The sequence below is a fragment of the Chrysemys picta genome, chromosome 2 (genome assembly GCF_011386835.1).
Source record: "Chrysemys picta bellii isolate R12L10 chromosome 2, ASM1138683v2, whole genome shotgun sequence".
Taxonomy (NCBI): domain Eukaryota; kingdom Metazoa; phylum Chordata; order Testudines; family Emydidae; genus Chrysemys; species Chrysemys picta.
Genome location: NC_088792.1, coordinates 65,936,127 through 65,958,512, shown reverse-complemented (window position 1 = coordinate 65,958,512; position 22,386 = coordinate 65,936,127). Strand labels below are relative to the sequence as shown.

Below are 22,386 nucleotides of genomic sequence, written 5' to 3'. Positions count from 1 at the left end.
CTAGCGAGGGGATCTGTGTTGTCAGCTGTGCTGTTCTAGAGACTATGATTAGGTTTTGGTTTTTCATTCATTTTACTCCTACAGAAAGAACACAGCTATGATAGAGGGAGTTAAAGTCCATTCCTTTTTATGCATCATCAACAGAATTGTAAACTAAGGAGTTTATAGTAGTCCCTTTCTTGTCCCTATACGAAGCAGAGCTTGTATCTGGGAGGAGGAGGGTTCCAACTCTGTGTTGGCAAGAGAACAGGGTTGAGGGGCTCCATCAAGCTCTCTTCTCCTCCCTCCCAAGCCACGGAGGAAAGCACAGTTAGTTGGTACGGTCTGAGACTGTATTAACATAGACTATTCCCCTACCCATGCCCAGGTTAAATATAACTTCCCCCCACATACACACTCCCTTTAGTGGTTCCCATGATCTGCCACAGTAGGTGGAGCCACTGAAAACAGGGCAGCTATGCTCCCATTGAGCAGGCAGGAGCCAATGTACATGCATGGCACAGCAGAGGCAAAGAGGGCCCATGTCTCCTGTGGAACCCCCAACTTTTTGTGGAGGTATGGGGCAGTGACAATCACACCCCTCTGATGTAAGAATGAATAGGAAAGCCTGAATGTTCCCTATCCTGGAATGATAGATGTAGCCAGGGAGGATGGGACCCCAGTTCTGATTGTTCTAGAAGCCATTGCAAGATTGCAAAGGGGGAGCCCCAAAATGCCACTTTTCAGAGTCAAAGATGAATTCAACAGTTCACAACTGAGTTTTTTTTTAAAAGAGAGCTACCAGAGTGGTTAAAAACAAAAAAACAACCAAGCCCTCAAACTTGTGTGGCAATATGAAAACAGAAGAGTTTGGCTCCCAGCATTTACATTTTAGAAGTATAGATAGTGTGATTGATTAACTGACATGGGCTGTAATTCCTGTCAGTTAGCAGGTTCCTTCAGCATTTCATTCCTAATTGTCTATTTGCAGAAGAAGAAGAAGAGAGTGCTCCTCCAAAGACTGAAGAGCCAAGGAAACTGAGCCAAGAGAGCACTAGCAATGTTTCAGGTAATTAAAATGTTTTTCTTTCTTCTGCAAATATTTCTTTACTTTTCTTTTCCAGTCTTTGCCTTTTGCTGTTGTAAACAATGTTTTCCCAGCTTCCAAAAGTTATCTGTTTCATCTGGGTATTTTAGGGCAGTAAAACTGCTTAGCACCATTTAGGATGCATGAAAACCACTTGAGAAGGATTTATAAAGTAAGCCCATTTATACAAGGTATTCCTTCCTGAATTACTTTGTAATGACTCAATTAGCTTTCATTTCTGCACAAAGGAGATTTAGTTGCATAAATTAGCTTATCATCATTGAGGAAGTGTCACTGCTAAAGGACAGTTTATAGATACAACATGCAGTTGCTGTCAAACCTATAAGAATATAATATAGACATCTGTGTATACTTTGTGCTTGAGCAGAACAGACTTCTGCCATTCAGAGACTAACAGGGGACAACAAGTTGCCCAGGGGACTGGCAATGTAGACATCTCTGAAAAGGTCAACTTGACACAGGCTCTGACAATCGACCCAGAGCTCTGTCTTCTTTGATAAAAATCAGATAAACTTAAGACCGCTAATTGATCTGCAGCCTGTTTAAATGTTGGCCATGCATATCTTCATTGCATATGATTATCACAGAAAGCAAATGAATTGGGTAAGAAATGCCAGAGTCCAGTGACAGCAGCAAAAAAATTGGAAAAGGACACAAATGCCCGGGAAGGCTAAGAAGGCTAAGTCTCTGCCTCAGCTTGGCAAACTGCCCTTGTGCTAATTGTCACTGGGACTGGAAAAATAACTGCAGATACTATGTAAAGTCACATGGAGGGACAACTTTTCCGGACTGCAAGACATTCCCAGCTAAGGTAAAAACAAGATATATCCCTGCCTCAAGGGCATGGTCCTTTTGATAAACCATCACTTTTTTGACCAGAAAGTAGGGAAGACTTGCTTCTTATCAGGTCTTTACACCTCTTCACAGCTAAATGTCGGCCAACGCCAGATTTGCCGTGTCGTAACTGTGTCCTGCAGTGTAATGCAGTCTGGGGTCGCCTTCCTCCATTATATTATACTGCACATCACTCTTCCAGTGCTGTCAGGGAAAGGGTGGATAAGGAGTGTGTGTTCAGGAAGTAGCTTTGCAGTACTCTTCCTATTGCAACATGTGGAGAGGAAACAGGGGCCTGATTTCCTGACCCATACAGGAAAGCAGGAACAGGTTGCAGTAAAATGTTTTGGTTTCCTTTTCTTGGAAAGGAAATGAGGACTGGGTCATCAGATTTGCTGGCATTGTGATCTACTAAAAATCACGCATAAAACAACACGACTCAATGAAACCTTAGCGTTAACAGTCATTTAGACATGCCAATAATTATAATACTGGATAGGTCAATCCAATTATAAAGTGAGCAACAGATGTTTGTTATTCTCATAAATATTTCAGCTCAAAGAAATTTTACTTTGATAACATCCTCTAGTGTAACCAAAATATTAGCACTTTAGTTTATGAACACAGCACTCCCCATTTTTATGAGAACAGTTCTATAAATTTAACTAGGGTTCATACAATATCCTTGAAATAAAGCACCATAATAATTCTCCCCAGACATGAAATTCATTTCAAGTAATAGTTTTAACACTTGAGCATAGCACTGACCTCTGTTCTTCCCTAAACAATTAAATATATGACACAAGAAGTTTGTTTGCCATGTAGGGCAGTGAGTTGACGAGGGTATTTCTGTCTTTCCAGGCATCACATCATATGAACTTCTAACTTATTCAAAAATGTCTGATGTTTTTCCAACAAATAATACACACAGAATACAGTACCTAAATCTCAAGCGGTCCAAGAAAAACGATACTTTCCTTACCATCAGTAACTCATCTTCTGCACTTAACTAATTTTTCCTCTAATTATCTGTTAGAGTGAGTAGGTATATATTATGGAGAGATGCTAAACTTCCATTATGAACTCAGCTTGGGCACAGTTGCTTCTTAACTTTTCCAGAACTAAACCATTCAATCTGTAATTGAAGCTAAGGGATCTTCTGTCAGACTAGAATTTTTCTAGTAAATTTGAAGCAACTCAGATAAAGAATTTTGGAAATATGAGGGCAAAAAATTGAAAATCTCTTATCTTGAAAGCTTTTCTAGCATTTTTGTCTCATCTTAACTCCCAAGCAGTTTGTCTACAAACTCAAAATTTGTCTAATCTGCTGGTTTTGATGAAGACTGGTGCCTTTAACTAGCTTTGCATTATTGATAGAGTGATTTAATGTTCAAAACCAGTTTTCACATCCATTATTGGTTTCATAAACTTAATAAACTGTGTGTTGTCTTGATGTAGATAGCTGTGATTGTGGAGTATTAGGGACTGAGAGAAGTGGCAGAGTGAGAATTCATGCTCTGCCACTGAGATGCTGGATTGAAGAGAGGGGGCTGAAAGGACAGAGCTGTGGTGGGAGAAATGCTGGGGAGGGGAAATATATAGAAAATAAACTGGACTCATCTAGTGGTTGACCCCGGGCTCCCCAAATAAATCCGGTAAAATTATTTTACCATGCTTCCTTTTTATCTTATAATTCTCTTTCCCTGATGTGGATAGCAAGAGTGAGAGAAAGGGCCCAGGAAGAAGGAAGCTATGTGCATTCTTGTACATTCTGCAGGAACATCAGAGCAACTGAAAACCAGATGGTTTGTGTCCTCAAACAACACACACTATCACAGCAGAGAGTCTGAAAAGTGAGAAGGAAATTAACTGGATAACCATATCTTACTCTTTTTAAGACAAATTTACACTACTGTGCTATTTATTCTGAACATCCCCTGTCTTTACATCACTAGAGCTCACTACAATACACATGCTATTTCTAAAGATCATAAACAGTGATCCCAAAAAGGGCAGAATTTTTGCATCTCTTCACCAAAAAAACCCACATTCCGGACTGTAGCATGGGACAACGCCCCAAAAGTTGATGGTGCTGTCATGCTATGAGATGTAGCCTAGACATACGTAGTAGTAGTTTTCTCTGGTGCTGTGACCTCTTAAGAGCCAGAATAAAGTAATTTATACACCAGAGTTGCAGGCTGCCTGAGGATCACACCTATATGTCACAGTCATTTATGTACAAAGCCAAGGCACTATAAATGAGAAAAAATGCTGGAGTTCCTTCTTCCCACAGGGAAACTAGCCAGATAAAGTGGGATTAGTAGATTTAAAATACACAACTGCAGGCTCTGCTAACTTCTTAAAGATTTAATCAACCCCCACCCCCTTTACACCAGGATGAAAAATGTCTGCCTTATGTAGAGTGGGAGGTCAGTGGAGATGAGGGCAGTGTTAAATTTATTTTAATGACCTGATGTGTGCATTTCTATACTTCTAATGTTAATGTTTTAAAAAGGTATAATCTTACTCTGAATTTCCAGGCTTTCTAACCTTTCTCTTTGAGACTACTATGTTGGGCTCATAAAGCTTTTTTTCCTTAAGTATCTAGTTATTTATAACCCTAAATCCAGTTTAACAAGTTTAAGGTTGTGTGTGTGTGTGTTTGCATAGTGTGTGTGTAATATATTTGCCAAATTTTTGCCCATGGCAACCCACCTTTTATTTCTTCAATCCCAGACATAAGGCATAAGTAGCTCTTCTCTAGTTAATTTGAAGGCAGATCAGAGGTTTGAACCCATCCATAATCAGTAAAATCTATGTTGCTGATTTGTTATTGTAGAATGCATTTACAACAATAACTTTTTCATAGTTTTTTTTTCTTGATACCTCTCATATTTTTGGTATTATGAGCATTAAGACAAAATGAGTAATAAATTGCCAGTAGCTTACAGCATTCAGATAATACCCAGGTTAATCACAACAACTACCATATCTAAAAGATCCCAGAATCTATCTCGAACCCAAACTACTCAAACTCAAACTTGCAATGTATCCTGAAGGCTAGCACACTTAGCTCCTGGACCAGCAAGGTCCATCCATCAAATATGTCCTAACACCGAGGACAGGTAACATTAATGGCCACAGATGATCACAGCTACTTAATGAGGACACTGTGGGAGGGGGGAAATCTCTAAAATGGCCAGGACCCACAGCATTAAACTAAGCGTTAATTTGAACTTGGAAGCAAAAAAGGAAATCTTTGTAGCAGGACAATATGTTAGACATCTAAGTATGATGCTCTTAGCATATCTAATACCACTGAGAAAGTGGGCTGCAATGAATCCCCTGGGTAGTCTTCAAGAAAAGCTCCAAGTAGAGAGCATTACTGTAGTCCAATCTAGACATGAGAGGGGCATGGATAACAGTGGTCAGGTGCAGACCTGAGAGAATATATTGCAAATCTAGCCAATGGCAAGTGGTGGCGGGAGGGAACCAAAACCACAACACTTTTGCTTACTGCTGCTATCTGGGGAAATAGAGATACAAAATAACCCCTGATTGTGGACATCCTTGACAAAGTATACTTCATTAGCAAGAGCAAATACATCTTCAAGCAATTTCTCCAGCAGCTTCCCCTACCCACTAGCACTACGACCTCCTTGTCTGACAAGAGCTTTAGCCATCTAGCCTTCATTTAGGCCTTATCTCTGTCTGAAATCAGGGAAGTAGGGAGGCTGCGCTATCTGGATCTGTTGAAGAGTTAGTTCTCATCAGCAGATAAGACAAAAAATGTCTGTTCTCCATCAGCCCCTCTCACACCCTGGAAAAATAGGTATGACAATGAAACTTTGAGAAACCCTTCACAAGGGAGTTTTGAAAACTGTTGGGCGGTTGCTTATTAAACAATTGTCCTGCAATGTGAACTGCCTCACTTTGTATTTCCCCACCACAATCATCCACCCATACCAAATGCAGCTCAGCCACTCCTTATGATCAATAGTATCAAAGGCAGCTGATAGATACAAAATGTACACCTGATGCTGCATCCTTTGTTCATATGAGTAAAGGCTACAGGGTCAGGCCTTCTGTATAAGATAGATGCTCTCTTTATTTTAGCAATATTTATAGACTGGGTATATAGCATTTTTAAGGAATTAGATATTTCATCTTTAAGGTACAGTAAAATGGTGACAACACTGGTTTCATAACTGAGATGTGAGAAAATGTGAGAGCATATCAGTAACCCATGAATGTAACGTTACTGATATCAGAAACATATTAACCCCCCACTCCCGCCCATTGGTACATATGCTCCTGATGTCAAATCACTGATCTGTTTTCATGTCTTTAAAGTGTTTAAAAAGTGGGAAAAGAGAGTCAGCATCATTTCCTTACTATCTCTCTGCCAAATTCTTTTTCACCAGGGTCGCCTGGCTTTCTTTTATCCACTTCTCCAAATAAAGGCAAAAGACACAAGGTGGTCCTCTCTCATTTCTGAAATCAGGCCAGAGCTCAGAACGTAGCATAAGTCTGTAAACTAGGGGCTGAGCAATAAACGTTTTGATATGTATTTTAGAATGCAATGTGAGTTTGTTACAACATCCCTCGCTGCACCTTTCTGTGTGGTGTAGGCACTGTAAACAATACTAGCTCCATCTTTTAATGAAGCCAGCTTTGCTTGAAACATATTGCTTCTAAGGCTATGTCCATACTTAACATTATACAAGTGTGACTATGCACATACTTAATCAGACACACTTGTGGTCATAGAGGAGAAAGGAGATTCCAGTTGTTAATTTTTCACGTCCAGATTTCCCATCTGGAATTTACACACTACTATGCTTGGGAGAATAAAGTAACTTAACAAATGTACACTGCCTTTTTTTTATTTATAATTTTTCATCTCCCTGGCCTACCAATTACTGTCTGAACCGCATGGCTCGCTGGGGTAAACAGCTCTCTTCTTATGTAGATTTCACATATGAGAGCACAGAGCCATGGTTGGTCTTTGGGTAACATCATCGAGTAGCGATTAGCTTATTTTAAAATGCATCTTTTCCAGTGTTGCCAAGTCATTAGTTCAGTTGCATTTACACTCCAAGGCTTAATGAAATACTCATGATGCTCATCGAGGGAGAGATGTATCTGACTCGCTGTGGGATCTCTTCTCCTGTCGATGTGCCCCATGTAACTCCCATTAATGTTAATAGGAATTCCACCAGGCTCCTCAATGGGAAGAAGAAACCCCAGAGGGATAAGTGTCATGTGTGAGAAATCATAATTCACATTTGTGTAACTCTGAAGAACTAAAAGTTTTATTTGGTATATTAAAAAAAGACAATTGCAACAAACCTCTTCAGCCAGAGCTTCAGTTTGCTTTAATAAAAATTGTACTGGGCGTTATGTTCAATCGCGTAGCTGAAATCATTACAATATTAAAATATGGTAGCAGAGATACACTGTTCATTTTATCATCTTACACTATTTATTTAAAAATTTAAATTTATTCAGTGAGTTTTAGATTCAGTGAATAATAAACTGACAGACAAGCTTGTTAGGGCCAAAACTTAGCCCTTGCAATTCAATCTCCTCCAGAGGCCATACTGTCTAAACATCTACACTGAAAAAATAAACCACTTTATTATGAAGATTTTTTTTTAAATTGTATCTATATTTTGGTGCGATCATAGCAGAATCTGTGTGCTGCTAGCCTGAGTGCCCTCTAGTGCTTTGTAATAGAAGTTAACCAATAAGCACTGCTTTAGGTAAAGGATAAATAATAAATGGCAATGCAGAGCAGTTTTAATTTATGTCAGAGTTGTGCAAATTCCTGCTTATGTCAGTAATGACATCTGAAAGTGCTAGCCCACAGACTGAAGTAAATAAATAGAAAGCAGCTCTTCTTGCTGCTATAGTAAACCGTGGAACTAAAATCAAAATGTTTGCAAAATAGAGAACGCCAACATCAACAGAAAAATACTCTTAGAAAATAGTGTGGCAGTTTCTCCTGTTTGTTACCGGATATTTTAGGGGAATGTTTTTTCTTGTAATAAACGTAACCAATCATGATTAAATTGTGATCTATAAATAATAGTCTAGAGTGCTAATGATATGCAAATGTGACTGGTACATGTTGGAATAACCAGCAAGCCTGCAGGGCAAGGATCATATAACAAAACTAAGATGAGAGCCTTGATTCAGCCAGTTCAGTGATATTTATGTTATCAGAAGTAGAAGATAGTTTTCCAGTGTTGTAAATTGTTAGTACATATTCTGTCTGGTTAGTGTATACACACTGTAACTGGTCATCTTATTCGCATTGCTTACATTCTTTGTGAGTTAACTCATCAAACTCCATTTTCACTGAATTAAAAACAGGAAATCGTTTTTAGTGTAACAGAAGTGTCCAGTGTATTTAACCATGTTTAAGTTCTATGTTCCAATAGATGTACTCTGTATGGTAAGCATATGACAAAGCATTTATTACTCTGTTATTGCAGTATTAGGGAGCAAAGAGTGCTAAATAATCAATCAGTTAATGGTCTGTATGGCAGTTTGAACACAGCACATCCATTGTGCTTATGCTGTTAGAAGGATGAGCTTATGACTTTAGTGTATGTTGCATGTTTAGCCAGAGCTTAATGTCCTACGCTGGAGCTGACACAAAATATTTTAGAAATGCTGCTTCAGCAAACAGTTTCAAAGTTGCTACAATATTTCAGCAGTAACAACCAAAGATTATATGAAAGACTCTCAGAAAAGGGAAAATCTTGTTGAAAAGCAAAAGATGTGCACCACAAAAAGTTTACCATTGGCCTTTTCTCACAGATATTATTAATTATACTCTAGCATTGTATCCTTTTCAAGTTAAAATGCAAACATGGCTTGCTAGAAATATATTCGTAAAGAAGAGTTAGGTGCTGTAAGACGCAGCTGCTAAATGCTTTGAGAACCTGTAGCTGCATGTTTTGGATGACAACAGTTACCAAATGTAGGGTTCACATGTTAAACTGGTTTTCCACTTGCTTTTTTTGTGGGCGTGTGGTGAGGATTTCTACAATGAAAATTGAGAAATGTGTTCTAGCCCATCTTTGTTTGGTTTGTGAAGATTTAATTACTACCTTTGATGATAAAAGATCACAAATGCTGGAAGGTTTAATGTATGCTTTTTTTTTTTTCTTTCCCAGGGGATAAAAATACCAATTATGCTAATTTCTACCAAGGTCTGTGGGACTGCACAGGAGATGTTTCTGATGAGTTGTCATTTAAACGTGGCGACGTTATCTACATTCTCAGCAAGGTACAGTGTGCTACTGAGAGTAAATTGGTGTAAGAAAAGAGTCATATATTCCTACAATAATACGGGGGGGGGAGGGACTGGCACTCCCTTTAGACCCTTTGTTAGCAATCAGACATTCACAGTAATGAATTATTTTGTCAAATGAAATATAATCACATTTAAAACATAACCATGTAACAGGAATCAACTTAAAAGTATGTTTATCTGTTCGTTTAATCTTGGCTGACATCCCCTAGCTAATTTAATGGAAGACAATGTGCTTACTCTAGGTAAAAGTTAACCTTGTAGGGTAAACTATATTATGTTGTGTGTTATGGTTTTTACTTCCTCTTCCTTTATATTCTTGTGTGTCCTGATTCTGGTTTTCTGGGCATCTTGCTACCGGAAACAGTTTGTTTTTAGAACTAGGCTTTCATCTTTTTGTATACACTGCAGCTGTTCTGATGATTTAGGCTTTGTGTATGTTTGTTCTGACAGATTCAGGCGATTTTTAATTCACCACTTTTTCCTGTTTGCTTAAAAAAACCCACAGAGGTAAAGGCAGGTTTTCTGTTCCAATATAATGTCATGCATTAAGCTCGCAGTCATATTTTATTATAAGGTAGGTGAATTTGCCTACCTTTCTCAAATAATAATGGGACAAAATCCTTTCCTTGTATGCTCTTACACAAAGCCCATTGAAGTTTACATATGAGTGCATCTGAGAGTAAAACATTTTTTTCTTCTCCTCCTGTATAAAAATCCTCAGTTTCCACAGTAAATAAGCTGAAAATTTTTTTTGTAGCAGCACTTTTCAGTTACGTTCCTTCACCCACGATTGCCATTTAGTACAATGCTGAAGGCATTCAGGCTCATTTAAACCCTTTCTGTACTTGCACATGGAAATCATAAGTAACCCCATGAAAACTGCAGTACTCTTTCTGTTAGTTTGAAACTTTCAGTTTCCTCACTATTGCTTTAAATCTTCCTTGATTAATTTAACGGCAGTGTTTTGGGATAATAAATGTATGGCTTCTGTTTAAATAACTTTAAGATTTACAGTTGGAAAGATAGTCATATATCAAAATATAGACAATGTATTGCTAATGATGATGTGACCATGTGCTTCTTTTGAGGTATTTCGTTGTCACTTAAGTTAATAACTGAATTACATTACTAGAGGTAGGATAAGGCTTTTTGGTGGGGCAGGCTTCCATTCAGTAGTGAAGATCAGTACTCCTTAACAAACATGGAAAACGATAAGCAAACAATTCCATTGTACACATCAGCCTCCTTTTACTATTGACTAATGCCACAAGGGGCTAAAATTAAATCTTAACCTCCCAACCTGACAATTAACAACTATTTACCCCTCTCCTACAGATAGTCTGAAAGAATTCACTTTAAAAATGAGAACAGAGGGGGAGAAACAGTAGCTTAATCCATCCAATCCCTATCAACCCTCTCCAGGTTGTGCCTTGATTAATGCATATTCAGTCCTTGAACTGGTCTGCTAATTTCTCCAGATGTGTAGAAGCTTTCTGGTGAGGGGTGATTTCTATGCCAAAACAGAGTCCGCAGAATTCAGTCTCATTTCACTTAGGGACTGTTTACAGCTTTTTCAGAAAATGAGTTTTGGTCATTACTGTCAGCTCTGAATTTAGGCTCCTTGGAGGTGAAATGCCAGGGAATTATCCATCTAGCCTTCCACTTTATTCAGTTTCAAGGTCTGTCTGAGCATTACTAACCAGACAAAGGGTTTGTTAAGAATCAAACAAGGTAAAAAGTAATCTAGAGCACCCTAAAATTGGTAAAGACTTTTCTGCAACAAATATTCCTTAATCTAGTAGAGTAATACTTGGGTTTTGTGGCAGTGGTATGAATCTTGGGCAATTTTTTAATTTTTTTACACCATCTAGTGGTTAAAAATGAGAGATGCAGTTGCTGACAGTAGGTAATGTGTGTAGATCCAAAATGGTGTCATAAATTCAACTCCAGCTTGATCCTAACTATGGCTTATTACTTTCCTATCATATGTCAGCTAGGTTTTAACGTTAATCATGAAGCAATCATGTTTTGCTGATAAGGAATTAAATGCAAGTGTTATATGTTGTGGGAAGAATGCAATATTAAGAAAAATGTAGGGTATTTGTGTAAGCACAGAATATTTGTTTTATTGAGAAATTTAAATCTCATGAACTTGACAAAATATGTATTTGTAGCTTCCACCAATACGACTTTTGCATCTTTTGCCAAAAATTTTTTGTTTTCACATACTTTCTACAGTGCCTTATAGAAGGCTGAACAAGACTTTTTTTCTCTCAATTCAGTATTAATGTAATGGAAGCAATTTTGTTCTGACTTGGAAAATTGTAGCATTTTTACATGTTAAAGAGACAATGAAAATAAGATGACAATACATAACAGCTGAGGTGATTCTAGTTTAAGTGTACCTAAGGAAAATAATCATGGTTTCAGTGACACAACATTGATTATTTGTTATTTATTTGCTAATGTAGCTAAATACTACAAAAGGCCAAATCCTGCTTGATGTACTCATGAGTAGTCCTGTTGAAATCAACGGGGCCCACTACGACCTTGATCCTGCAAACACACGTTAGCTGTAACGTTCCTGAACAAAAGTAGATTTCACTCTTTTTAACATTAAGCCCTGAAATCTGGCTGAGCTACCTTCCAAGTCTGGGCATTTTTGCAGTTTTGCACCCAAGTAATAATGCATCTACCTGTTCTTAGCATATAAGGAGAACATGTCGTTTTTTGCTGCAAACTTTTACTGTTAAGTATTTCTTTCAAATGTTGAGAGTTTTTAAATAACAGAATTTTTTAACAAATGCTTCATAACACATATTGATAGGTAATCATTTAGCTTAAAAGATTACCTTTAGTTGTTTACAGTGAATCTGTCCAGATACACACTCATGCTGGTATCATGTTAAAATTTGTATTAGTTCTCTTGTGTGTTTGTGTGTGTGTGTGTGTGTGTGTGTGTGGTTTTTGTCATATTTATCCTGTTTTACTCAACCTTCAGAAATTTGTACTTCCTTCCCCTCCCACCCCACAAATAAGTGATACATTTACAGCCAGAGCTTCACAGGGATTTTTTTTTCAATGTAAAAAGGAAAATATTACATTAGAAATGCAATACTTTTGTGGCCCAAGTCTGCAAGATACTGAATGTCCTCAACTTCCATTCAGTTGTGGGTTCTCATTTGGTTTCAAATTCCTATGATCGATGGGAAAGCAAACTATGATGGCTCAGTTCTTTTAAATACTATACCATAAATCTTATTTTGTGTATAAAAATTGGTTTAAAATATAAAGCTAAGCATGGGTGATTGAATAGCTATATTTTTTAAGTTGGGTATGCCTTGGATTCAGAATGTGTACACAGTTAACCTATTTGTGGCAGTTGTATGATTTTCTAGCAAGAATGTTTCATACTGGAAAGCTTCATAATTTCATCAGCCAGATGCAAATGATTATGATGCTGTGCTGAGTGCATTAGCAGACCCCTGCGTCCTTCTAGTTGTCCATTACCATATAACAGTATACTGGATTCATGCACTGTGTAAGTCTTTGACCTTTAACCTCTTTTTCATACCGACCAGATTTATACATTTGTATTTTTAAAAGCAACAAATAACATTAACTAGAAAGACAAGTGTCATATCTCAGCCAGTATTGCTGAAATTATACCCATTTCCTGTTGTTAATTCAGTGCATGCCAGTGCAACATGATGCTACTCATGTAAGTATTTATTGTCCATAGGAATTTCATCCACCAGTTAACCCTTTGCTTTAAGGACACTGGAACTTTTGCTGAGTGTAGAGAGCAAGGATTCAGTATTCAGATTTCTGTACATTGTGTTTAATATCTGTAAATGCATAATGGTGGGTCTTTTAACAAAACTAAACAAAAATAACCACCGCAGGGTGCACCTCTGAACCTGTATTTTTGTTTAATCAAAATACAAAGAAACATATTAGTCTTATGAGCTCAGATCACTATCTATGAAAATATAAATACAGCACAATAGTGGAACTGTTGCCTGCCAAGTACCAAGTATAGGGAGAATACACTTTTTAATAGTTACACAGAAGACACTATGTATATGGTGGTAAAATATGGAGTATTTTTGTTAGACCATTACCTAATCATAATGAAAGCTGTATTTGTTGAAAAGTTAGTTCCTTGTGATCATACTACAATGTAAATTATCCCTTTTCCATTTGTTTAGGTGTATGTCTTGTACAAAAAAGGAAACCTGCTGTATAATGGTTAAAAAATAAGATAAGGGTAAGGACCTGGAAGTGTGGGGTTATCTAATCCTGACCAGGTCAAAAGTGATTTTAGCTCTGTACACTTACCTTTATTAATAAGCACTTAACATTATCTATCTCACTAGGAAATATTTTTGACATTATGATTTGTGATGCATGTAAAACAGATTTTCACTTCTCCTAAGATGTTTTCAGATACCAATTTTGAATCTTAAACTCAATTCTGTTCACTTTTATTTGTACTGTAACTTTTAAATTGATTTATATTTCATTATGTTATGTCATTACCTAATAATGCTTCCATATAATAAATCTGAGGATTATATTTCTAAAAAAACCCTATTTTTTTCCTATCTTAAAACAACTCTGCTACCCGTGAAGAAGTCTCATTCAGTTATCTAAAGCATTTGTCACTTTCTGCTTTTTAGAGAAAATGTCATTCAATGCCAAAAATGCTCTCCAGTCAATCACATATCGTTCAGCAATTACACCAAAGAAAGTTCTAAAATTTTCTAGATAGTCTGAATCTCCTGAGCAAATTAGAGGTGGTTTTAAATATTATCTTGCCAAAACTGGCCGCTAGGACGTTCTTAAAAAATGTTCTCCCTGCCTCCAACTCCTCTACAGTCTGCTAGTGGGGGCTACTCATTTAACCATAGCCTGATTAAAGATAAATTCTTCATCTCAATTTAAAGTTTAAAATCTGTAATTGTTAAGAAGTTAATTTTATTAGTAGTATGGAAAAAAGAATCATTTGTCATCCACACATTCATTGTTGTTTTCAGTGTATGGAAATAAAAGGATGATTTTCAGAAATCTTCACTTCAAAAGAGAAAACACACTACATGTATTCATAGATTCTAGGGCGAGGAGGGACCACTGTGATCTTTCTAGTCTGACCTCCTTTGTAACAGCCCAGAGAACTTCCCAAAAATAATTCCTAGAGCATCTCTTTTAGAAAAACATCCAATCTTGATTTAAAAATTGCTAGTGATGGAGAATCCACCATGATGCTTGGTAAATTGTTCCAATTGTTAATTAACCTAATTGTTAAAAATTGACACTTTATTTCCGTATTAAACAATACAGGTTCAGTCGAATGAGGTGCCAAATGCCCTCATCTCTTGTTGAAGTCTATAGGAGTTGAGAGAGTACTAAGCATCTCTCAGGAGGCTCTCAGCTCTGCACACGATCTGGCCCTTAGAGACGGAGTGAGAGAGAACTTCCTGCAAAATGTTGCATTTCAAATTTCTCTTTTTATGGGAATGTTCTGTACACTAAAAAATAATTGGACAAAAATATACAGATAAATATGGAAGTGGCTAGCATGTTTCCATTGAATGCACTCTACCAAACTGCAATAACCTTTTAGGCCTGGATCTCTTAAAGTCTTAAGTAGATGCTTACCTTTACACATTGATGTTGGGGGTAGGGGCAGTAGGCAGGGGCATCTGTACACAGCATATAAAATTAAGAGCATAGGCATTTGCAGGATCAGGATCTTTGTTTTGTTGTTACCTTTATATACTACATAGAGAATGAATGTGTATGCAAAAATAGTTTTAATTTTAAATTAGCAGCTTTCTTTCATTCTTTCTTTCAACCGGATGCAATCACTTTGTTGCTTAATCAACATCTGTAAAAAAACAAAAACCATCACCCACTGTGTATCAGAATGAACAACGAAAATATATCCGCAGTTTAGAAAACATTTAGCTATTCCTTATGGTTATCTTCTTGTTTTATTTGGAAAGGATTTTTTCCTTCTCTTCCCCTCTCTCCCCCCTTTCCCCCCACCCCCAGTGTATACTATGTGCCTTGTGAAGCAATTCATTTTGCAGTTATTGAATTTCTTCTGAATGTTATTTTCATACAGTAAGCATCACAGCAACTCTGGATCTTGATAGCATTTCTACGTAAGGAGAAAGAAGCTTTGTGTTAGTAATTACCTAACATTGTCAGGAGCTGACTGCAGGCCTCTTTCTAGTGATAACAGAATAACTACATAATATAGCTTTATAGCACATGATTAATAGAAAATAATTACACATCCTACAAAGGGACACAATATTTCTTATAAATTGACTAGAATGGTTTCCTGTAGATTAAAGGACTGTTCATTATTTTATCAGTCCTTCTGAAGTATAGTCACTTGCCTCTGTTAGCGTTGATGGTAGGAGCTGAATGCAGTGAGGGATACCAGATGGTAAGCTTTCTCAGACCTGAGGTCCTACTTGCTGCTTGCAGGATACCATGCTTTTCTTAACTTTTAAGAGTACGTATTACCGGATTCTATTTCTACTGCATTTTTAAACTATTCTCTAGTTCCCACAAATGTGGATTTTAGTCTTTATTTTATTCCACGCCTGTCTTATACAGCAATAACAGACATGGAACCTCAAGACAACACTGAATCAATTGCATTACTTTGTCACTGTAAGTAATTTATCATTGATAACAATAGTAGAAACAATACATCAAATTAGATTTTGTATATGGGCGTGCAGGAAGGTGAGCTTTAGCAGTATTTAGAGGGAGATTTACGTATAGGGTGACCAGATGAGAGGCAGAAAATATCGGAACACCATGGAGAAGGGGGGCGGCAAAAGAAAGCCGAATGCTGCCGGCGGAGCAAAAAAAAAAAAACTGCCGGCGGAGCGAAATATCTGGACAAATTGCGTCCCGACCACAGATCGGTTGGCACGCGGAACAAACAGTTAAAAATTGGGTCCAGATTTTATCGGGACGTATGGTCCCCCTACGTACATACATTAACCAGTTTAAAAAGGAGACTTCTACGTAGTGATGATCTGAAACCTGAGGTTAAAATATTCTTGGTAACCAGAAACCTTTATTATATTTTTATTCCAACTTCTATGGACTGCAGATGGTTTAATTGGGATTCATGTTGCTCTAGAGGCTCATGCAAAGAATAGTAATGATAAAGTAAAAGCTTCTGTGTTGCAGTCTTGTCTATATGGTCTAATGGCTGCAATGAATCCATAAATTAGCTTACTAGACTGTTACATCACCATCCATTTCATCTTCTCACTTAGCTTCACACAAGAGCATTAAATGGCATATTACTAAATAGCAAGAAATGGAAAGTTTTCAAAAAGCAACATGTTTGTAATTTAAATTGAGCCATCGGAATAGCTTTTTAAAAGTTCATGTGGTATCAAAGTTCACACAATGTCTTTAAGTGAAACATTTTCAAGCAATAATTTAATCCACAACCTTTTTCTGTGCCATTTGTTATAAGTGGTTTAATGACCACTTAACTAAGCCTCTTCCCTGATCTCATGTATTGTTTGTTTTTGGTGATGTCTAGTAAAACTTGCTTAATCAATCTTTCTTGGGCTCACTTCATGAGTTACACGTAACAGCTTAAAGTATGTTGTTGCTTTTTCATTAGAAAGATTTATGGGTGAAATTCCTTTAGCATAGGTGAGTGCTGGCATCTTGAGCAATTACCAGTTTTCAATCTAGAGATAGTTTGTATACTTAAGCAGCATAGTGTGATACTTATATATATATATATATTATATATATATATATAAAATCACACTATGCTGCTTACTATAATATTCTGTGTGTATATATATATATATATATATACGTATATATATACACAGAAAATTATAAAATGTATTAAACAAACAAGCTGAGCTGGAACATTTGTGCCCTTGGTGTGAGAACACTTGCTTAACCTTTAAGGGTTTTCACTGTAATGTGTGCTTCACAACAATTCCTCCAATTCTTCCTAAAATGCAGCCGGGGATAATTCTCTGACTGGCAGCCTCATTCAGATTGCCCTAGGATTTTATAGACCAGGTAGCTCCCCACAATCCCTTACCGCAGAGTGGAAAAGGAGATGGAATTCCTTTCCTAGTTTCTCCCCTCATGTGTTCCTCAACTTAAACAAATGGGTTGTCTGTATTGGATTATTTTAACCGCGTATTCATTTTAATATTCTATGTATCAGAGGATAGGACTTTCAAATGACCAGTATTCCATTTATCTTGGAGGAGAGGAGAAGGGAATCTCTTTAATCTGGGAATAGGATCTACCTGCACACACAACCCCAAAAAATAATAATACATAAATAAAGGGGATTATTAAGGGGTAGGGAGAGTGGGGTGATTGGTCATCTTTGGGGCCCTGTCCTGTTAACCACAATGAGAGTTCAGAGCCCCAAGCACCTTACAGGACCTTTAGAGAACTCCAGAATAGGCCGTGTACATTAGCCACAAGTCGATATAATTGAGGTTCTAATAAAAATCCTTTAACCCTTAAACTTCAGGCCTCCGCTTGGCTGCTATGTCATAAATAGCTTTAGCAACAGGCAAAATAGTGGCTCATGGTATCTCAATAGAACCATCAATTCAGAAATCCTACAGCCTTTCTTTTCAAAAGAGCAGTATGGCAGGAAGCAAATGTGGCTGCTTATATATATATATATATATATATATATATATATATATATATATATATATATATATATATATATATATATATATATATATATATATATATATATATATATATATATATATATATATGTGTGTGTGTGTATTTTACATTTTCCATGTTTGTTCCACAGTAATTATCTTACTAATCAATCCATTTTGAACAGGGTCTCTGTTTTAATAATGCCTCATGTGTAACTGTGTGTGTGCATGCGCGCGCACGCCTGCAATTTCAGCAGTTACAATTTATTGAACTCTTGTTAAAATTTATCTAAAAATATTTACCTCATAGCAAAAAAATTAAATTTGGATCCCACAATACTCTTACTTGGTATTGCTTTTTGGAAAATATTCTCTCTTTAAACTATTATAATTCATTTTGTTTCATATTTATCTCAATAAGCCTAAACAAATTTCAAACAAAAATACATTAGTCATCTGTCAGGCATATGAGAGCTGTGGTAGGATTTTCTGCAAAGTTAAAGCAATGGTATACTTTGTCCATAAAAAGAGAATATGCATTAGATGTATGGTGGCCTTCCTTTCATATTTGAGCAAAACATTATTTTAAATAATTGGATTGCAAGTTATTTTAAGTTTAGTCTTGTGGTACTGAAAGAATTCCAGTCAATTTTCATACTTCAATATTCCACTGTTAGATATTCGTGACAAACAACTGGATTTTATATAGGTTTTGGGGTGAAGAGCATTGGAGAAAGGGGAGATCAAATGTGGTTTTTATCTGTTGTACAGAAACATTGATAATTTTTTCAAAACCCTAATAAATATGCTGGTCCTTTTAAAATGTATGTATTTCTTTGCCTAACCATGCATTTTGAATGCCTCAAACAAAAGTATCTAATGTTTTTAATTTTCATTTCAGGCTCTTATAACTGTATATAAGAGGAAACATCCATAAGGAGTTTCATACAAACTCTATTGCATTTATATCAGACTAAAGGTTAATATTGCATATTGTTTTCAATTAGGACTACGATAGATTTGGCTGGTGGGTAGGAGAAATGAAGGGAACCATTGGCTTGGTGCCTAGAGCCTACATAATAGAGATGTATGATATTTGAGAGGCCTGGGTAAGTACATTTTAATCCAATCTTCTGTAATGGTTTATATGTTCCCTTGTTCTCTGTTTCATAAGTATTTCTTTCCTGAAACCTTTGCTGGAGTTCTGTTGACAAATATATTTTGCCACAATCTTTATATTAAAGTTCAATTAAAGAAGCTCTGCTGGGTTTGTATATGAAATAAAAAATAACTATTGTGTTCAGAGTAAGATGTATTCCATAACTAGCTTCCTTTTCTTTGTCCTTTCATAGAATCAAGTTTGCAAGCTTTTTAGTTAGGTTGGTTGCTTAATTGTGTGTGTGTGTGTGTGTGTGTGCGTGCGCGCAGTTAGAAATATATGGAAACTATAGATATTTGGGGTTTGTTGGCTTTTTGGCTAACCGTGTACTATAAATGTCATTCTTCCTAATCAGGAGAATTCTGCAATTACAATCAAGAGTGATGTACAACTGCACCTTCCAGACCTGGTTTCCAAAATGCAAAGATTCTGCTGTGTGAACTTGGTTGTTTGATGGGTGTAGTCAGACCACCACACCAAATATATTAAACATAAAACATTTTTTAATTTTTCTGCATTTCTGTACTAGTTTATCATTAATCTTTTTGGGAAAATGCTCTGTTCAATCCTTTGTTATATAACTAAAGTACTGTGACACTCAACAGAAGATGTTAGTTAACATGTGATGCACAAGCAGCAAAGCTGTACCTGTTGCTATTTTGCTGAAACATTAAGTGCACTTTGTAGTAATAGATATGTTCTGTTTAAATGGAATCGGATAACTTTTTTCTATGTAAATTTTAAAAATTTAGCAACACCTTGACAGTAGCAAATCATCATTCTCCTCATGTGGATTTTAATAGTAGCAAATCATCATTCTCCTCATGTGGATTTTAATAGCATTAGCCTTTTGATAAATTCACTTCAATGGGACTGCAATGTATAATTCCATAGAAAAACTAGGTAAATTCCTGTGCAATAATGCAAGTTTTAAAACTAACATGCTTCTAAAGAAACGTTTTACATTTCTGCATGATTTATTTCTTCATATAATTTTAGTATTTTTTATGTAGAATAAGATGTTATAGTCACAAAATAATATATAAGACCAGATCCTCAATTCTTGTACATAAGCTCCATTAAAGTCAGTAGAACTCATTGATTTACACCATGTTATCTTTATTGGCAGACTTGCATCATGAGAAATGTGGTCATGAGAATAAAACAGATATAGAATTGAAAATGATTATATTCTGGGTTGACAATACATGTTGTATTTAAAAAAAAAACATTTGTGGATGATTTTGTCAGTGAAAAAGTCTATATACCTGTTGTGATATTGTTGAAGTATGGATGTTGTCATTAGGTCAATTCTGCAAACCTTACTCATGTAAATGATCCTTGCTTGCATAAGTAGTGCCACAGAAGTCTATGCAACAGCTTATGTGAATGCAGGTTATTTGCAGTCTTGACAGTATCAAATCCAGAATCTGAAGTTATTCAGTTAAAACACACACACACCGAGCAAACATTTCATTTATACACACAAAAGCACGACAATTCAGAGTCAATACTTAAAATCCCCTTGTTCTACTTAAGTGTTGTGTATTCTAGTATGTAAGATCACCAACTATCTAGAGTCTCCAGCACTGCTGGAAACAACCAGGGATAGCCTTGTGATTTGTGAGGCCTCAAGCTGCCAAAAAGGCAGGTCAAGCCAGTCTGCAAGTTGCTGAGCCTATGCAGGTCCTCAGTGAGCTGTTTATGCTTCAGGCTAGCCCTGAAAACAGAATAAGTTAAAAGGTAGCTTTTGTCTGTGTGTGCTTTAGACCACTAACATTATTTTATTTTACCCTTTGTTACACAAGACTACTAGTAGGAGTAAAATCGGGTGAGGTTTTATGGTTATTTTATAAACATATATTTTTGAGAAATGGGCATCCAAACCAGGTAATCTGTGAAGCATGAAAACGATAGATAGTAAATTTAGAACTTCATTTTCTCAGGTATACTTCTGGATTGTATTTAGAATGTGAACTGTCAATATCGCAAGAGCTTTTTCTCATTAACATGAAAAGTCTTCCTATTACACAATTCAGAAATTCACCACAACTGCTTTTCTTTTTGTAACAACTCTCTTCTGTCAAATACACAGTATACACACGAGTCACCTGTAAAATTGAATTAACAAAAGGAAAATCATCTGAGTTATACTAAATTTGATTTTTTTTTAAAGATACTTTATATGCCAAGATTAAACCCACAGCAGATTTTTACAGCTGAGTTAAACCCCCTGAAATTAGTGGTCTTATGCTGACAAACCCTGAACTACAGCAGCGCTAGTGGGCACCACTGTTCTATTTTGGAATAGAAGAGAGATTTTGCAATGGTTTGTCAGTAGATGGCAGCAGATTTTCGTAGCATGTTGAACTGGTTGGAAACCCTTCCCCCACCAATGTGTGTCTTATGCACAGCACATCATTTGCAACTTAAAACATTTGGAGGGCTCCTTTCTCTTTTCCTGTTAATCCAGGAGAGGGAGTCCTTAGCCAACTGATGAATAAAAAGCTCTTCGAGCTGCTTTTCCTGGTGCTGGTGGCACAAATAGAAATAAAGCATCTTTTGTCCGCAGTTCCTAAGTCCTTTGTTTTTTTCTCACTTAGTACAATGTGAGAGGTTAGCAAACAAACTACATAAATATTCAAAAACTAGGATATTTTTGAAACAGAGACCCATAACTCTGACCCAAAACCCTGACCTGAAATTTCTTGGAATAAACCAACAATGTAAAACAGAAAAAAATGTTTACTTTAAATCTTTGCAAATACCATAACCTTTTTTGGATGAGAAAGTTCCCATTAATAGAACTTATACAAAATTGGGGTGTTAGAAAATATGCTTAATTGCTTTGTTTTTGTTGTTTACTTGGATTTCGTTTGCCTTTCTGTGAAGAGTAAGACAGCTAATTTTTTTCCAAAGGTGATTGTAAGTCATATTTTATACAGCATTTTTATTTGATTATTTGCTCTGTACTGAATTTGTACTATATTGCCATTAGATCTTACAATAATGTTCCACTCTGCAAATTTTTAAGGTTCAAATAAAGTTTAATTGTTTGCAAACTGTTATGATGCTAATAATTCAACAGCCTGCTGTGTTACTAATGAAATTACTTTGTTATGATTAATTTGGAAAATAGTGTGTTGATTGTAGTAATTAAGCACAACAAGGTGAAGTAAATGATTCTAATGCCATCTGGCCTCCAAACTGAATGAAGAAATGAAATGGGGGCTGTCATCTGAATTTATTCAGAGAAATAAGGGTAATACAAATG

General features: G+C 36.3%; 1 protein-coding gene across 1 annotated transcript in view; it reads left to right on the top strand.

Annotated features, from left to right (window-relative positions):
- Positions 1-22,174, top strand: part of SKAP2 (src kinase associated phosphoprotein 2) — a 155,517-nt gene extending 133,343 nt beyond the window's left edge. The window contains exons 10-13 of the mRNA XM_005296977.5: positions 971-1,048; positions 9,109-9,221; positions 18,961-19,062; positions 19,468-22,174. Of these exons, the coding sequence (XP_005297034.2) occupies positions 971-1,048; positions 9,109-9,221; positions 18,961-19,053 (284 nt within the window). The 3' untranslated portion in view covers positions 19,054-19,062; positions 19,468-22,174. The remainder of the gene's footprint in view (positions 1-970; positions 1,049-9,108; positions 9,222-18,960; positions 19,063-19,467) is intronic.
- Positions 22,175-22,386: the final 212 nt, after the last annotated feature.